General features: G+C 38.6%; 1 protein-coding gene across 1 annotated transcript in view; it reads right to left on the bottom strand.

The window, feature by feature from the left end:
- LOC136859048 (ras-specific guanine nucleotide-releasing factor 2) overlaps positions 1 to 19,152 on the bottom strand; it is a 1,472,247-nt gene that overhangs the window by 384,719 nt on the left and 1,068,376 nt on the right. Inside the window, exon 16 of the mRNA XM_068225766.1 lies at positions 4,779 to 4,877. Coding sequence (XP_068081867.1) covers positions 4,779 to 4,877 — 99 coding nt within the window. The remainder of the gene's footprint in view (positions 1 to 4,778; positions 4,878 to 19,152) is intronic.

Below are 19,152 nucleotides of genomic sequence, written 5' to 3'. Positions count from 1 at the left end.
ACCTGATCTTACGCCCTTGGATTTTTTTCTGTGGGATCATGTAAAACAACTGATGTATATACAGGAGCCAAGGAATCCTGGACACCTTAGACAGCTCATCACCAAGGCATGCCGATCAATTATGCCGGAGATGTTACAATGTGCCAGATGGTCCTTACATTGTGTGCAGCTCTGTATTGAACATGGAAGTCGTCAGTTCAAGCAGGTGCTGCGTTAAGAGATGTAAGTAACTGAAATCCTCTCACATGTTGCCTAGCCTCTTCCAACCCAGCTCCATATCATATGCCACCATACCAATGGCCCTTTCCAGGGCCAAATAAATTAGTCTGCGGAAGCTATCAAGTATGCAACCTTACCACATCCCAGTCAACTGGCTGAAAAAAAAAAATAAAGAAAAAAAAAACACGTGGGATTCGAACCTTCAAGCACTGTTCACTATTACAACTCCCAGCAGGTCCCTGTGAAGTGATCTATTGCGAGGCTTCACATGCAATGTGCAGTTTCCAGCCTATACAATATCTGTTCCTCGTCTGTGTGTGCACCTCCTGTTGTAAGGTACATATTATTTGTATCTGTGCTAGTTTTATGGGTTCATTTGGGGCACTCACAATGAATTAATAGTGGTGATCATGATTCCTGCTGGTTTTTATCCCATAACCACACATCTCATTATATTACTATGATTTAGGGAGAGGGACCAATGTATTTTAGAATTGTAGTAAATGCAGCAGGATGCATAAAATAAATCGCAAGAGGCTGGTGAACCTCCGGGTATAATAGTTTGACATAGAGCATATACTGTATATTATACAAGAAATGAGTGTTTCAGTTTATATGCTATGATTTTCTGTTGTTGTCCTTGGTGCTTCACTCCAGATTTGAAAGTCTAAAAAGCAAGATAGAAAATGTCATCCAGAGGAGTGTTATCTGGAAATGTGCCCATAATGTTGGCAACATTTCCTCACTGGATATCAATTTTTATCTGCTGCCTCAGTAATTCTGTTGAAGAAGGGTCTTTAGTATTTCCAGATGTTTGCCAATATCTGAAACAAGATTTTTAACCTTTTAACATCATGTACCGGTACCCATCATTTTGACTGTGAATGCTGTGAAGATGTAGTTGTCTGTCACTGCCCTGTATTCCATCCTTGTATTGCGCATGGTCAATTCCACAGCAGAACCAGCAGCCTTTCAAGTGTGAGGCAGAAGAAATGGTGCTAAAGTATCTACACACATGTATCCCACAGGAGAGATCTGACCTTATTCCATGGGGCTAAAGTCAGACCATCAGGGTTTATCCATCTGTATGACTAATGATACTCAGTTCCAGGATAGAAGGGACATCAATAAATATAAACGCTCTTTCGATGATGTAATTTATTGAATAGTGTCTTTAAGATTGCCAAGCACTCTTAGGGCAACTTACAGTATGATGGCCATAAACGTCAACGTACGCATATGTGAATCCAGGGATTCTGGAGGGTTCAAATTACTGCTTATAGCATTCCCATAATATATTGTATAGTCATATGGCCTATCTTGACATTATTACAGTAATCAGAGAACAGAGACTTGATAAAATCAAATAATCTATATACAGCATTACGAAAAGTGGGAATGGAAATCTGAGGTATCCTTTGAACTCCAAGGCCTCCAAATTGTATTGGTAAATATGTCAGGATCCAGTTACTTTCCTCAAATGGTAAATTGAATAGAAAATTGAGGCAACTTCTTATCAAATCATCAGCTTGAACAAGAAATGAAGGAAATAATCATAGAGGTGTGGTCCACAGAAAGTAATTACATTTTGGAATAAAGAGACAGTTTTACAATGAGAAGTATGTCATGTGAGAATTGATCACTTGTAGACAATCATACAGTCTCTTTAATAATGTTAGCTTTTGTCTGTAAATTTCTTCCATGGTCTTAAGTATAAGTGGTGATCCAAATAAGGATAGATTGGATTTTGTTGTGACACAAATATCAGGTATAGTGCCCTGAATTGCAGACTCTGTTGCCTCATTTCTCATGTAACAGAAGTAGATTTCACATTTATGTGGATTTACTTCCAAACCAATGCTTTTACAAGACAATATTTTTCAGATCCACAAGAACTGTAGCAGGATCACTGTTGATGGTTCCATCATCCAAATAAAATAAGTTTAGTGGATTTTTCAAGTCTGAGTTAACAGGCTGGAGTGAAAGACTAAAAAGTGATAGACCTGTTGGATCACAGTCTGTGATAAAATAATATTAGAGCTGAAATATAAGTTAGAAGGGTGTCTATAAGCTTGCCACATGAAAGCACAAAATTCTATGATTCTGTCTTGCACTGCCTGTAACATGGAATCCCTGGTGTTAAATGCAGTTTTGAAGTAAATTTTTGCTAAGATTTTATATGATGCAGCATTTAGATTTAAGGAAATTCATGTGGAACGGATAATGGTTACACTGCCTTTTGGAATACTGAAACTAAGTTGGTGAGGATACAAATACTGGCTAATAGACTCATTTACTGCCATGTAAGATAATTTAGCAACCAGCCTTCAAAAGGTATTCCCAATAGTGGTACATTAAATGCAACCATCAGTTTTCTGAAGAGCAATTAATATGGCCCCATAAACTTTTGGGCACATTTCAGAATGAAGTCACCCCCTTTAAATGAAATGATATAATTTTGTGATAGATTGGAGAAGTATTCTCCTGGCATCACCAGCTGATCTTGTAGATGTTGAGGATGGGTACCGAATTCCTGAGGCAGAACCGTTTGGAAATGACTTTATTCCTTCAAGAGCCAATTCCAGTGTCACACTGAGACAATTATAACTAAGGTCAGGAGGATTGGGAAATGACCAGGGGAGTGATGGTGGAGGATGTTTATCTACCAAAGAATCAAAGGTAGTACGAGTATGTTCTGTTCTACAACATTCTGATGAGAGATTCCTACTGTTCTTCAAACATACCCATCTACCACTTTGGTTTCTATACAACAAACTTTAGAAGGTACAGTATTCTTTTGAAGTCTCGATGATTGAGGTTATCTACATGCTATATTGCTATATACTGATTGTGTTGCATTTTCTGTAATTTAATAATTAGTGTTCCAATTTAGGTGAATATAAAATAATGTTTAACTAAATATGATTATTTTATTTGTGTATTGGTTCATTGGTTTATGTTTGATTTATTTTGTTTGTAGTAAGATTCCTTGCATCGTAGCCCCTCCCTTCACATGAACTTGGGTATACTGTACATCCGAGTACATTCTGTTGTAATTGAAAGGATTCTGGCAGAGGTATTCTTACAGTAAGAAGGTCAGAAAAAATTAAGAAAGTTTGCTTGGAACTTATGTAAGACTTCTTTTTGACACTCCTTATGGAAAGAAGAGCAATAACATAGTAATTGTCTGCAGAGAAGGGTACATGGCATTTTAGAAATCAGTAGATTTGATCACAGAAATTAATATTTATACGAGAATAATAAACCATACAACATCCGGCTCCTTGGTTGATTGGTCAGTGGCCTTCGGTTCAGACAGCCCTGGATTTGATTTCTGGTGGGATTGAGGATTTTAACTTTGTCTGCTTAATTCCTCTATCTTGGGGGCTGGGTGTTTGGATTCATCTTTAATACACATCTTCATTTTCACACAACACATCACACTACAAAACACTGCAGAAATGAACATCAGGCCACATAGGGTTGGCATCAGGTAAGTCATCCTACTGTAAAAATTGGGCTGAATACATACAAAGTGCCAGCCCCAGGTAATTGGGAAAAGACCAGGAAAAAGAAGAAAAAAGAACATACAACTAATTAAGGACTTCCTAATTTGTGAGTAAAGCTCACAGCTAAATTAGAAAAGAATGTGATTTAATTTTATCTCTAAAAGTATTTCATACAACTACCCAACACAATTTCTCTGTTGAAAGGATATTTACAATATCAACAGTAAATATGAGATCATACCAGACCATTGTCCTTTCATTATCTAAATAATAATGAATTAATTACTATTAATTTCATAAGTTATCAATATACCATTTAAAATATACACCTCTTCTTGTATGGTCAAAAATTTTAGTGTGTGTGCGAGTTAATTGTCAACAGAGAAGCAAATATCCTTTATATACAGTAGGTTCACATTTCTGGTTCTGAAATTGTAAAGTATTTCTTAAAATTTGTGTTATTGAATAAGAAAATGTGTCAATTGCTGTGTTTGTAATTTAAATTTTGCTTGCTCCAGAGGCTAGAGTGAATTTAAAGTAATATCTTGATTAGAATTGATAGAAAAAGAGTTATAAGTTAAATACAGTACATGAAATTCATTGTACATATGCAGGTCATAATTAATACTACCTGTTACTCTGAGAAATTAAAAAAAAAATGCACATAAAATAAAGTACAATTATTTACAAAAATTGAAAACACTTTCTTGCAATCATTGTAGATAGTGTTCGAGTGCAAATAATAATAATAATAATAATAATAATAATAATAATAATAATAATAATAATAATAATAATAATAAGAAGAAGAAGAAGAAGAAGAAGAAGAGGAAGAAGAAGAAGAAGAAGAAGAAGGAATAATAATAATAATAATAATAATAATAATAATAATAATAATAATAATTTTAAATCTTTCAGTTATAAAGAAGTTCTATAGAGTAAAATAGTATTTAATGAAGATATGAAGAATGAAATACAGTAGCTGTGTACATTTTGAAAGGTCACCCTGAGCTGTAAGCTTCAACATTGTGAATATGATGATGAACTTACACTTGCGGAAGCTACTTCGCCAGTGACCCTTGGAGAAGCCCTGAGAATCATAGCTGTGGCTGCGATCACGGTCACGATCACTCATCTCTGAACAGTAACCTACAAAACCACTACCTATTATCACGCCATTTGAGTGACTGTTCCCAACAGAGAAAATTTAATAAACTACCATAAATCTTTGCTTGCTTATTTTAAGAATGTAATCTTAATATATAACTTAGACTACCATTAAAACAAAAGTGGTAATAAATGACTGCCAGGACTATGGAGAGTATCACTTCAGATATTTGAAATACCATCCTTGTTGAATGTGATGCATTACTTTATTGCATTTGTGAGAATCTGTGAATAACTCTTCTAGTTGTGGCCCTAGAAATTGAATTCTTACATTTATAGCCCTCATATTTATAAAATGTGTTTCATTCTAAAGCAAAATATAGCCAGCTTTCTTGTACATGCACTGTTAGCCAAAAATTTTGACATATTTTTTAATATTGAGTTGAAAGATTTACAATTTTATTCTTTGGATTTGTTATAGGTAGTATTTGTCCAAATAATATTTGCTGAAAAAGAAACAGTTGTGACCATTTCAGTATATTTCAGTTTTATAATGATTTATGACTGGAAAGCAGTATGCTCATCAATTAAGCTAATTAATGGGTACTTAAGAACACACAATTTTCTTGCCTTCCTTTCATTTCATGGCAAAGTATGAATAAAATAATATAGAAGGTCAGGATGATAATTGGAGGAGAAGTTATTTCATAAATATTGATATCTTCGTTTTTTCTCTTCTTTGTTTACTAAATTAGAAACTAAGGCTTTTTAAGCAAGCAGTGAAACTATTATGATATTCAGAAACATTTTTGAACAAGGAATCTGAGTCTCATAACCCACTCTTATGTGTGACTATGAAAGGTGAATGACTCTTTTTGTACCTCTCTTTCCAGCCATAACAATGCTGTTGGAACAAATTTTGAATTTCACAGAGTGGGTTCCTTGCAATCATAATTGCATGTTTTAATTAAATAACTGACATAGAAATCTGGAAAAGAAGAACAGCTGAAATTACCACAGGCCACCTAAGAGAACAAATATTATATTTTCTTGTATAAAATGGGGAAGTTTGTAAAGTGTAAACTGTAATTAGATTTGTGTGTCAAATAGGAATATTTACACTAGTGTCTAAAAGTTAAGCATAATCACTAGATGAGGCCATACTGCCTGATAGGAATGTCAGACGGATTGCTGAACAAACAGAAGCTGAATCACATATCATATGTCACACAACTTGTCCAAAAAAACAGTGTCAGAAAGGTTCTGATAGCTAAGGTACACCTTTGACAACAACTAACAAAACTTGGCAATGTCTTCCACAACAAAATATGCTGTTAAAAGGGTATATGGTTACCCCTAACGGCCACACATGCTTCGCAGCGACGTGGCATGCTCTCTATCAGATGGTCCAAGAGCTCTTGTGGCAGTCGATCCCACTCCTCCGAAAGGGCAATGCAAAGGTCTTGGAGGGTCCTTGGTGGAAGCTGATGGGATGCAATTCACCTCCCCAATGCATCCCAGGCATGTTCTATAGGATTCAGATCCATAGACCTTGCTGGCCAGTCCATGCGATGAATGTCTTCCTCAGCCAGAAATTCATCCACCAGAGCAGCGCGGTGCGGTCGGGCATTATCGTCCATTAAGAGGAAGTCTGGACCAACTGCACCTCTGAAGAGTCGAACATGTGGTCTCAGTACCTCATCCCTGTATCTCGAAGCGTTAACAGTGTTCCTCAGACCACTCATGAAGATGTGCAGGTCCGTACGGCCATTCAACAAGATGCCACCCCATACTATGTTGCCACCACCATACTGGTCCCGTTCCACAATGTTCCTGTGGTTGTATCGGCTACCCAGTTCTCTCCAGATTAATGTGCGATGGGAATCGTTCTGCAAAATGAAGTGGGATTCATCTGTGAAGAGCACATACCTCCTTTCATTCATGGACCAGTTTCGATGTTGACAGCTCCACAGTAAACGGGCCTGTCACTGTGCTGGAGTGAGTGGGATGCACACTGCTGGACGTCGGGCAAACAGCCCTGCCGTTCTGAGCCTCCAGTACACAGTTTGCCGGGAAACGGCAACCCCTGAGACGGCTGCAAGCTCCGTCGACAATTGTCTTTCAGGTGCATTCCGATTTCGTTGGGCGGTTAAGGCCAGATATCGATCCTGCTGTGGGGTGGTTACCCGTGGTCGACCTGGTACTGGCCGACGACTAACATCTCCTGTGTCTCGAAATCATCTTCAAAGTGTGCAAATGACACTTTGTGGCACATTCAAGGACACAGCAACTTTGGTCCATGCCTGGCCTGCTTCCAGGTGGCCGATAACTGGGCAAACACGACTGAGGGAATATGGGGCGCAGGCACTGGCTGTGTTTACCTTGCGGTTACGCCGCTACTCAAAGCAGGGAACACTCCTTTCCTATACAGAGCGAACACGTAAGGTTGGTAGGTGCATATGCCATGCAATTTGCAGTCTAATTCCTGTTGCCCTGCTTACTCATAACTTATGCTTAACTTTTGGATACTAGAGTAGTTTCAGTCAGCCACAGCCATAGTGGGAGCAATCCAACTCTGTTCTGTGTTGATCCCAAGCCTATGTAAATGAGGAGGGTGAATGGCTGACTAATGAGTCTCACTGGAGATACTAATGTCGAGTAGGTGTCTCTGGTAAATACTGGGAAACGCTTATGGTAGGCTTGCCTACTTATGCAACCAGCAAATCCTATCCCTTAGAGCTAAGGTGAGGTGCCATAAAGTGGGACAGTTTTGGATAAGGCATGGTAACCCTGACAGAAGGCTCCTTGGTCCTCCAGGTTGGGGGTTGGTGTGGGGTGTGGGGTTAACTTTCCTACCTATAAAAAAATTCTATAGTGGAAAGATTATCTTGGATGAATGTGGATACTTTAAAAATGACCCAGCATAGAAAATGCCTAATGAGAAAGAAAAGATATAATCCTAGCAACCCGGAATGTGAAGACTTTAAAGAAACCTGGTAAGTTGAAGGAGATACGGGATGAAATGGACAAGTGTGGAGTGAAAATAGCAGCACTGCACTAAATACAGTGGAAAGGCCAAGGAACAATAGTATCACGAAACTATATCTTGATGTATAGCGGAGAAGATAAAAGTAGTAATGGTATTGGATTCCTCTGATAGTATATTTGCATATACGAGTAGCCTCTGAAGAGGCCTGGTGCAGGTCTTTCAAGTTGATGTCGTATAAGCGACCTGTGTGTCTCTGAGGATGGGCCCTACCTATGATGAATTCTAATGATGAAGATGGCACACACACCCCCAGCCCCCGAGCCACCGGCATTAACAAATTAAGGTTAAAATCCCTGACCCGGCCGGGAATCTAACCTGGGGCCCCCTGGACCAAAGGCCAGCACACTAACCATTTAGCCATGAAGCCAGACTCTGATGGTGATACAGATCACTATCTAGTCAGAATAAAGTATAGACAGAAAACTGATTCAGTAAGAACTATTAACAAAAATAAAAATATGAAGCATAATGTTGAGGGGCTCAGAAAACAAAAGGAAACTCACAGGGACTTTGGAAACTAACAATGAGATTTGGGTTAATTGACAGGTAGAAGCTCAATGGAAATTGCTTAGAACAACTAGAAATCAACTTGCAACAATACCACAGGGAAGATGGAACACAGAAAGATTATGCAGTGGTTTGACAGAAAGTGCTTGGATTTAATTCAAGAGAGAAATGAAGCCAGGAAAAGAATGCTTAAAAATGTAGAGTAGTATAGAGACAAAAGGAGAAGAGCAGATAAGCTATGCAGAAGCAAGAAAAGACAGTATGAGAAAGAGAGAACTGAAGAGCTGGATTAAATGTAGAAAATTTTATTAAAGAACAAGAGAATTAAAGGGAGGATTTCAACCAAGAGCTGTATTCTTGAAGAATAAGGAAGGAAATGTGATTGGAGATGAAAACAAACTATAGGAAAAATGGCAGGAGTACTTCTATGAGTTACTTAATAGAGAAGAGGAATGTGTAGGACAAATAGAAAATTTGGATGTAGGCAAGTGTGGAAAGGAATGGGACAAGGAAGAAGAACTGCTGCCAACCTTGGAAGAGGTTAGAAATTCAAATTGTTAAGGAATAATAAAGTACCACAGAGGTATTGGATTAGAGTTATGGAAATACTGTATTGTGGAGGAAGAATTGAAAAGGCCATATATGATTTAATAACTGAAGTATGGACATTGGAGGAAATGCCAAAGGATTGCACTGTAGGAATAATTTGCCCCATACACAAAAAGAAATTACAAAGGGATTACCTTATTGGATGGAACATACAAAGTATTTGGAAAGATTTTAGTCTTATGACTGGAGCTGTGAATGGATAGAATATTGGGTGACTACCATGCAGGGTTTAGAAGAAAATTGTCGACATTGGACCAGATATTTACACTGCAACTGGAAAAGTTTTACGAATATGAAAACCAGCTTCATGAGCTGTATGTTGATTCTGAACAGGCACATGATAGTTTTGACAGGAACTAAGATTTAATACACATATACTAGAAGTATATGAGAATATGAAAGATTTTGGGATCCCACATAAATTGGTCAGGCTAACAGAAATGGTCATGAAAAAAACATTATGTAATGTCAGGATAGAACAAGAGGTGTCAGGGACATTTATAGTGAAGAAGTGGCTGAGACAATGAGATGTGCTCTCTATACTGTTGTTAACTTAGCATTGGAGAAACTAATTTTCCGACTAGCCATCAACCCAGAGGGAACATCACTTAATAGACAAGTCCAAGTAGAAGCATTTGCTGATAATGTACCAGTTATTGCAAGGCACAGAAAAAACTTTGAAGACACTTATACCATATTAGAAAATAAGGCACAGGATCTAGGACTAGAAATAAACATAAATACAACTATGAAGATGGAAAATGTTGGAAGAGTCACAAGAGAAAATTCTGTGTTTTAAAGGAAAGAAATACTAAAAATTTGATAGTTACAAATATTTAGGATTATTAATAACTGCAGATAACAGATCATTAGTAGAAATACAGGAAAAAGCAGCAAGTGGAAACTGATTCTATTATTCTTTGCAGATCATGTTTATATCTAGAAATGTCAGCAGAAATACCAAAGACTAAAATATACACAACTCTACTGAGATTTATTGTTATGTATGTTTCAGAGTTCTGGGTGATGACAGCAAGAGATGGAGATTGGCTTTTAAGGCGGGAAAGGAAGATATCTAGAGCTGTAAGAGATGAAGATGGCTGTAGATAACCACAAATACAAAATTGTAAGAACTGTTTGAACAGCCAAACACTGTGGGGAAAGTTAAACAAGAGAGAATAAGGTAGGCTGGGCATGTACAGAGAATGCCTGATATTCAGACTGGTAAGAGAATATTTGCTGAAAAGCTTCATGGGTGAAGGAAAAAAGGTAGGTCTAGGAAAAGGTGGACTGATGACAGTGAAGATGGCCTCCAAAAATTAGGCAAAAAATGATGGAGAAGAAAAGCTGCAGAATGAAATGCATGGGGACAGGTTACTAAGGAGGCTAAGGTTCTAAATTAAAGTGAGTGAATGATACTGTATTTTAAATGAACCTTTCCCGAGCAGAACACGGTTATATCTGGAGCTGATCTGTCATCCACGAGCTGAGAACAGATATATCCAGGTATAGCTCTTATTCAAAACTGGCACTGATTTTCACTGCAGTAGTTAATGCTGGGCTCAGAAGATGGCAGCACAATGCAGATGCCAGTTTGATAGTTAACATATCACCGCTAGAGACCTCTGTGACTTCACAAACATTTGCAGCCAGCTGTTGATTCAGATGCATGCATGTGATAATTCGTAGGCATTAGAGTGAGTTTTTCTGGTATTTGTTTGATGCTTTTCACATAATGTCTCAGAAAAGACTATGGACTGATGAGGAAATAATATCTGCTTTGGATGTGAGTGATGATCATATTTCAGATATTAGTTTTTCTGACAGTGATAGTGAAATAAGTGAAACTAACAAGTGTGAGAGCAAGAACAGCACCAGTGACAGTGTGGCGTCTGACGGCGTCAATGACTCAGAGTGGGGAGATGTGTCTGATAGGGATCTGGGGCCTAGTCATAGGGTTCCTTTGTTAGGTATAAACCCTGGTCCAGTTCTTCTGTCTAATTTTGATAGTAATACAGAGCCTGTAGAGTATTTTGAGCCACTTTTCGACGATGATTTAATGAATATAATTCGTGAAGAAACCTGTCACTACGGTGACATAAAAAAACAAAAGAACACCCCCTTCACACAGAAGAAAATTCTAAATTAATGGAAACATCCTATAAACTCAGATATAAAAGCACTCTTAGGAGTTGTGATGAACATGGGGCTTCACCCCCTCATGGATATTACTGAATATATCTGCAAGGCATGGGTCAGTAAGGTACCATTCTTTAAGGATGTATTTCCCCATGATGAATTTTTACTTCCGTTTTGGAGTCTACATTTTGCACACCCTCCTCAAAATCAAGATTGTCTCATTAAAATTCAGTATGTAGTGCTTGTCATTAATAAAATCAGAGAAAAGCGTATGCTTCATTAAACCCCCTGGTGAAAAGCTTTCTATTGACGAGAGTATGATATCCTTCAAGGGGAGAGTTTCATTTAAAGTTGACAACCTGAAGGACACAAAATTTGGACTCAAAATGTTTGTTCTGTATGACAGTAGTAATGGGTATTTCTACTATTTCAAACCTTACACTGGTAAAAAGGAAACTAGTTCAGACCTTCTAAAAACCACTCAAATTGTTACTGCTCTCGCTGCTTCTCTCACCAAAGATCCCAAGAACCTTCCTTCTGGCTATCACGTATATGCTGTCAGGTATTGTACGTCACCACAATTAGCAGACCAACTCCTATCCATGAATATACTAATAACAGGTACAGTCATGCCATCCCGTAAGGAGATGCCACCTCGTCTCCAAAAGAAAAATCTGAGCAAAAGGAAACAAGGGGACATAATTTCTTTTCGTAAAGATTCTAAACTTGCTCTGGCATGGAAAGGTAAAAGGACAGTTTTCATGTTGTGCACTAGCCACAAAGGGTCAAAGACAGATGTTACATCAATCCGCTCCATATACCCAAACAAGCCAGTTTGGAGAATGCCAGTCAGCTACCATGGCCTTCTTGATCTACAGACCTCTCCCTAATTGAGCATATGTAGGACAGAATGAGATGACACATCATCCATCTCCATGCATCTTTGGTGAATCTCATTCAGCTGACTGTGCAACTTGAACAGACATGGAATATTGTACATCAGGAGTATATTCGGCACTTTTACCATCCAGAACCCAGATGTGCATAACAGTGAAGGAGGCTACATGTGATACTGATGATTGTCTCATTGAAATTCCACAAGATAATGTTAATGAAATTTCATTATGAATGTACCGTCACTGCATTTTTCTTACTGAGAACTGGGTTTATAGATAAACCCAATATGACGTAGACTACGCGAAACACATGTTTGGTGTGGATCATAGTGATCACTATATAGCCTCTTACCACTTAATGCATAGGACAATAAGTGGTATAGAAAAATGTTCTTCTGGCTCCTGGAGATAAGCATTGTCAACTCATATCTGCTGTATGTTATGGTCCAGAAAATCTGTAACTCCAAACCAATTACACATAGAAAGTTCAGGCAATGACTTGTTGAGTCAACGGTCCTCGAACGGGTGACCTCCAAGCAAAAAGAGGGGTGTTCCAAGAGGGGAATAATGAAAATAACATCATTGAAATTCCACAAGAAAATGTTAATGAAATTTCAATATGAATGAACTACATCACTGCATTTGTCTTACTGAGAACTGGGTTTATAACCTGAGACAATTATTAGTATCACATATAGCCTCCTCCACTTTTATGCACACCTGGGTTTTGGATGGTAAAAGTGCCGAATATACTCCTGATGTACAATATTCCATGTCTGTTCAAGTTGCACAGTCAACTGAATGAGATTCACCAAAGATGCATGGAGATGAATGATGCATCATCTCATTCTGTCCTACATACGCTCAATTAGGGAGAGGTCTGTAGATCAAGAAGGCCATGATAGCTGACTGGCACTCTCCAGAAAATGTGCAGTTTAGGGTCAGGAAGAGGTCTCCATGTCCATACATGAAAAGAGAAAGAAAGGTTGAATGACTCACTGTACACCTGCTGCAGCTATCACTGTCCCACTGATGGCAGTGATGAAATGCATTTGACTGTTGTTCAGCATTACACTTCCCACACCATAATTCATGAGTAGGGATCTATGAGTCTTTTGATAGTGGTGATTGTAGTTATAAGAGGGAAAACAATATGATTATCAGCCACATTCTTGAGAGTCTCAGGACATGCTTGGTATCAGGTGACACTATTCAGGAGACTCATACATGCACATTACTCACATTCTTACAGAAGTGGCTTTCAGTACTGAATATTTCAGATTGCTGTAAATCTCTCCAACTCCCTCATTGTTGACACCACTGAGTGATCACAGATAAATATTAATCAGTTCATAGGAACATGTGATTGAAGACCTACTTCCGATATTTCTATTCCGGCTGCAACCTCAGACCAAATTTGTATTGTTGCAGCCATTTGATGTTGTGTTCCACTTGTGTTATCTTCATGAATTGTAGCCCCATGAGATCGTCCTATATACGAGGGTGAATCAAAAAGTAAGTTACACTTCCAAGTTATGGCCATTTATGAAACATAGGCAACACGGCTATGACAATATACAATGTAAGTTCACTTTTCCACATAGTACCCAAGAGACTGTAAACATTTGTCGAAACGGTCAACCAACTTTTCAATTCCGGATATGTAGAAATCATCTCCAGCGGTATGTAACCACCTGGAGACAGCTGCTTTCAACTCCTCATGATTTTGGAATCTTCGTCCACCAAGATCCATTTTCAGCTTACCGAACACGTGATAATCGCATGGCACTAAGTCTGGACTGAATGGAGGATGTTGCCATACCTCCCACTTGAATCGCTGCAGCAGTTTGGACGTTTGGAGGGCTGTGTGAGGTGTTGCATTATCATGCAACAAAATCACACTGACGCTCAATTTTCCCCGCTGCTTTTCTTTAAATGCGTTATGCAACCGGTTCGGTGTTTGACAATACGAAGCCTAGTTGATTGTCGTGCCTTTGGCATAAATTCCACATGCACCACACCCTCCATGTCAATGAACACTGTCACCATTACCTTTCCTGCTGAAGGTTGGACCTTGGCCTTCTTTCGTGGTGGTGATGTGGTGTGCACCCATTCCATCAATGTTCTCTTTGTTTCAGGGGTGAAGCGGTGGACCCACGTCCTATCCCCTATCACGATTCACTGCAGAAACTTGTTGCCCTCCACAGAATACCGTTGCAAAAATGCCAGTGACAATTGGAGATATTGCCCCTTGTGAACATCGGTGAGCAGACATGGGATCCATCTTTGACACAGTTTACGAAATCCAAGGTGCTGGTGAACACACTGCTATACAGAATGTTCAGCATGCAGGCAATTTCCTGCAGTGTTATGTGCCGATTCTCTCTAATGATCCCATCCACATGGTCAACATTTGCAATGGTACTGGACATTGCAGGCCTGCCTTTGTGATATTCGTCCGTGAGATCCATGCATCCGACATCAAATTACCTACTGGTACATCACTTTACAACAAATACCTGGGCAAAAAATTGCATGCTCACCATATACAGCATTGATTTCATGATGAATGCCCGGGCAATTGAACCGTTTAGCCTATAGAAATCCGATCGCTGCACGCTCCTCCAATTTGGAGTGAACATCCAGAAGACGTGCCATTCAGCCTAGCCCGCTCTGCAACACAATGGGATACCACACCAACCTTCTTATCGGGTCAGCAGTTACTGCAGCTTGCTCCACATTGGCAATGATCATGACACACAGCTCGCGGCGAGCTAGTGTAACTTCCTTTTTGATTCGCCCTTGTACATCATTGCCTTGTCATCATCCCGGAAATCAGTGATGCACCATTTTAACATCTTGTCTCAGTTTATCACCAATATTTCTGTATGGGACACAGGCTTCGACATAGGAATATGTTGATGGAAATTTTGAAAGGTCAAATACTAGGGAAACGCCCTTGTGGAAGACCAAGAAAGACATTCATGATGACATTTCTTGTGAACTGAGACGCTCCTGTTTCTCTGTCTGTATTTATTTACAGTTTCACATGTTTAATTAATGTTACAAAATCTTTGCTTTCTTTCTGTACTGGCAATCTTCCACTTGATAGTTAATCATACTGTCGCAAGATGGCATTAGTGTCCCCTCTCGTACTTTTGACTTTTCTACCCCCTTGATTTTAAGTCTATTAATGATATTTTTTCTTTGAACTTCAGAAAAAAATGGAGTCCAGAATCATAATGCTGGCCTTCTTACTGTATAATATATTTATAATAGATTCAAATGATGTTATGCTAGAGATTCGTGCAGAATCTATTATTTCTTGTTTTTACTTAGTAAGTTTGTTACACTGCCCACTTTATCTTGATTAATTTCTGTTCCTTTTTTATACCCTGCTTTATTGGTTGCAGTTTGGTTACCGTTCGGCTGAACATTATGCTATTTCATCCTTTGCTTTGGTTTTGCCAATTTTTGACATCTAGCCACATTATGTGAGTGTTTCTTACCTTATTTGTATGTTTCACTTCAATGTTGTGGCCCAATACGGTCTATTCCAATATTGTTGGTGTGATTGACATCTCTGTTTACATGTGCTTGGTATTTTGGATATCTTGTCGGGAATTTCATCGATGTCTTATGCTTGGCCCGTTTTAAGGTCTCTTAGTCTGCTTTGTAAATGCTTATGTGGCATTTATCATCAAAACTGTTTTCTTGAGACGTTGTGGTGGTTATGTATGTCTGGTTTAGTACCGTATATATCTAGTCTGGTAATTAGGGCCTATCAGCGGTATTACACCAGTACTATCATTTTGAGTGACTTTGCATTTTGGTGCATTTCTACATGGCACTTTGGATCTGAAGATGCCGGATTCTGTATGTTTGCAAGTGATAAAAATCATTGTTATCTGTATTGAAGATACTGACTGTAGGATGCTAAAAGGTTTGATTTGTCACCTATTCAATACATATAAATTTTACAATTTAGGAATTTATTATTGATTCCACTTGAGACACATTTCGCCCTTCATTGAGGGCATCATCAGTCAAATTATCTCCTCAAGGCAAAAATCAGGTACCTGGTTAGTAGTTGACGTGCACAAATTAATACATATTATTAATACACATTACAAAAATTAAGTATGAGAAACTGTTGTACAATAGTGATGGTTGAACATGTAGGTTTATAGAAGTCAGCACCAATGCATAAAATTAAAATAGTAGAGTTCGGCAGTGGTGCTCTGGAGAACAGTTGACGCAATCTTAGGAAAATATAAAGTTTTAAAAATATTTACATTATAACAATCAAGGGAGAAAGGGTGTAGTGCTCGGCGTCAATGTTTGTAACCAAAAGTTAATGTCAATGGTTGGTAACTATACAGTATTTACATTGTCCAATTGAACAGTTGAGAATTTTACAATTTATATACATATTTACACAAGAGCAGCTTTGTGAGCAAGGATATAAAAAATCTAGTACCAAGTGCGTCCTGTTGTTTTAAAGGTTGGAAGAAGAATGTAGCATTGACATTTCATAAATATGCAGAGTGGTTTATCTTAGTTAAAATCACCGGGGGTAGGGAAATATTCCATAGCCAAATGAGGTTTTATAGGCATCAAGCTGAAAGTTGTCTGGTTGCAGCACCAAGATCGCTACGGAGACTGGTCAGCGTGGATGGAGACTCATGGGTATTCAGTGCGTTTGAATGGCAACAATGATGACAAATATTTGTAGGTAATTGCTTATTAGGAATATGTTGTGGGTTGAAACTTTCGCTTATTCTTTTAGTTGACTTCTGTAGCTTCGAATGTTATGTGAAGACATCGGTGTGAGATGCCGGTGAGACTAAATTGATATTATTCCATGGAAAAAAAGTATGACGGACCTCGGGATGAAGTTATTGTTTTTTGTTGCTGGTCTGGTGAATTAGAATAGAAATGCTTGTGTTGTGAACTGCAGTGGAGAGATTATAATGTATACAGTAACTGCAGAGTCAGAGCGTTGTAGCTGGGATGAGGCATCTTCTCACTCTGACTGCGAAGAGGAGCCGTAGTGGCACGCCATATTCGTGCCGATGTGCGCTGGGTTCTGGCTTGTTGTTGAAAGTTTTATTGTATGAAGTGGAAGTTATCTGTAATTGAGATGTTAATAGTATTAGTTGGTGTGTAAGAAAGGTTGATGGTAAGTAATGAAGAGTAAATGTTATGTTACATACCTGATGTGTCGCTGAGAGTTAATTGTTGATGAGTATTGGTGGCCTATGAAGGAGGCTCAGTCGGTAATACGCACATGCGGTTGGCAATGGTGGCGGGAGGGGTGGAGAGCTTTGGGGGGAAGGGGCATGGGCGGAGTCATGTGCAGAGGTGAGCTGTCAGAATGGAGGAAGGTAGAGTGGAGGGGCGAGCTTGTTGTGTATTGGGAGTGCTGGTTGATATAGTGTTGGTTTATAAAAAGAGGGATGGGGGGATATATGGACTCGAGAGTTACGCGGATAGTATTGATGTCTTTTTGTTAATGCGATGAATGTTATTTACTTGTGTTGGGTGTTGTGTTTTTGAAGGTCGAGTGGTTTTTATTTCTCGTGTTGTATCGGTGGGGTCGTGGTGGAGGGGGAGGTGCTTGGGTGGGAGGATGAATGGGCTTGCTGTCGTTGTGTGTGGCAGAATTGGTGGGAAAGGGGGATGTTGGGGGGTAGGGGGGTAATTGTCAACGTGCTGGGTGAGTTAGTTAATGTGGTATTGAAGATTTTAGACAAGTTGTTGCATTGAAAATTCATTTTTGTAGTAAGGTGGGAATTTGTTCATAAAGGGTTTTTTTTAATATCTATTATCTCGTTGAGGTTTTTGTCTTTATTGAAGTGTTGGTCTAGAAAGATGTATAGGTTCTCAAACTCAGTCATTAGTTTGCCTTTCTCAACTTTTTTAAGGATTTTGAAGTCTTGTTCTATTGAAGTGAAGTGGTGGCCAGTGTCCCTCATGTGGGTGCTCACTGCGGAAAATTTATTATGTTTTTGGGCATTGTAGTGTTCTAAATAACGGGTTTGGAAGCTTCGGCCAGTTTGTCCGATGTACGAGGAGTTGCATTGTGAACAGGTGAGTCTGTAAATACCTGAGCCCGCGTAGTGATTTCTTCTTGGGTTGACAGAGTTCTGGTTGAAAAATATGTTCTGGTTCGTGTTCTGCGTTTTGAAAGCAATGTTGACTTCGTGCTATTTTAGGGGGTTGGCTATCTGGTGGATGACTGGATTAGTGTATGTGAAAGTTGCGTATATGTGTTTATTGGATTTTATTGGGGAAAGTTTTGTTGTTAATTTTAGTTTTACTTTGTTGATGATCTTGTTGATCATGTTGGCGTTGAAGCCGTTGAGCTTGGCAATACCTTTTATGTAATCAAGTTCTTTTTTTAGATTGGTAGGTGAAAGGGGAATTTTTAAAGCTCTGTATATTAAACTGTAGTATGGGGCTTGTTTATGAGAGTTTGGGTGTAAAGAATTATTGTTTATTGTTAGTGTGGTGAAGGAGGGTTTTCTGTGTATTCGAAACTCAAATGCGTTGTCCATTCGTGTGATGTTGATGTCTAAAAAATTGATAGAGCCGTTGTCCTCATCTTCTTTTGTGAATTTTATGTTGTTGTCTAAAGTGTTTAGGAATGTGAGGATGTTGTCGCTGCTGTTGCACTGTTTATCGATGATAACTAGTGTGTCGTCGACATAGCGGAGCCAAAGATGAATACCATTGATGGAATTTAATATTTTATTTTGTTCTAAGTTGTCCATATAGATGTTCGCTAGAATACCAGAAATAGGGTCTCCCATACCTAAGCCCAATTGGTGGTAAATCTTGTTGTTGAACGTGAAGTAATTATTGTTCAATATAAAGGTTAATACTTTAATAAACTTATCAATTTCTATTTTGCTTAGTCCACTGTGTTTGGAGAGGTTTTTTTTTATGATGCTGATGGTTTCGAGAACTGGGATGTTCGGATACACGTTAGTGATGTCAAAGGAACATCGAATGTGGTTTGGTTGCAGTGTAAATTTATTCAAGGTTTGACATAGGTCAATTGAGTTCTTAATGGGGTTTTTGTTGTTGAATTTGTAATGACGTCAGACACAAA

This window comes from Anabrus simplex, chromosome 1 (genome assembly GCF_040414725.1).
Source record: "Anabrus simplex isolate iqAnaSimp1 chromosome 1, ASM4041472v1, whole genome shotgun sequence".
NCBI lineage: Eukaryota > Metazoa > Arthropoda > Insecta > Orthoptera > Tettigoniidae > Anabrus > Anabrus simplex.
Note: the sequence above shows the minus strand (reverse complement) of the source record. Positions and strands in the feature narration are given on the sequence as shown.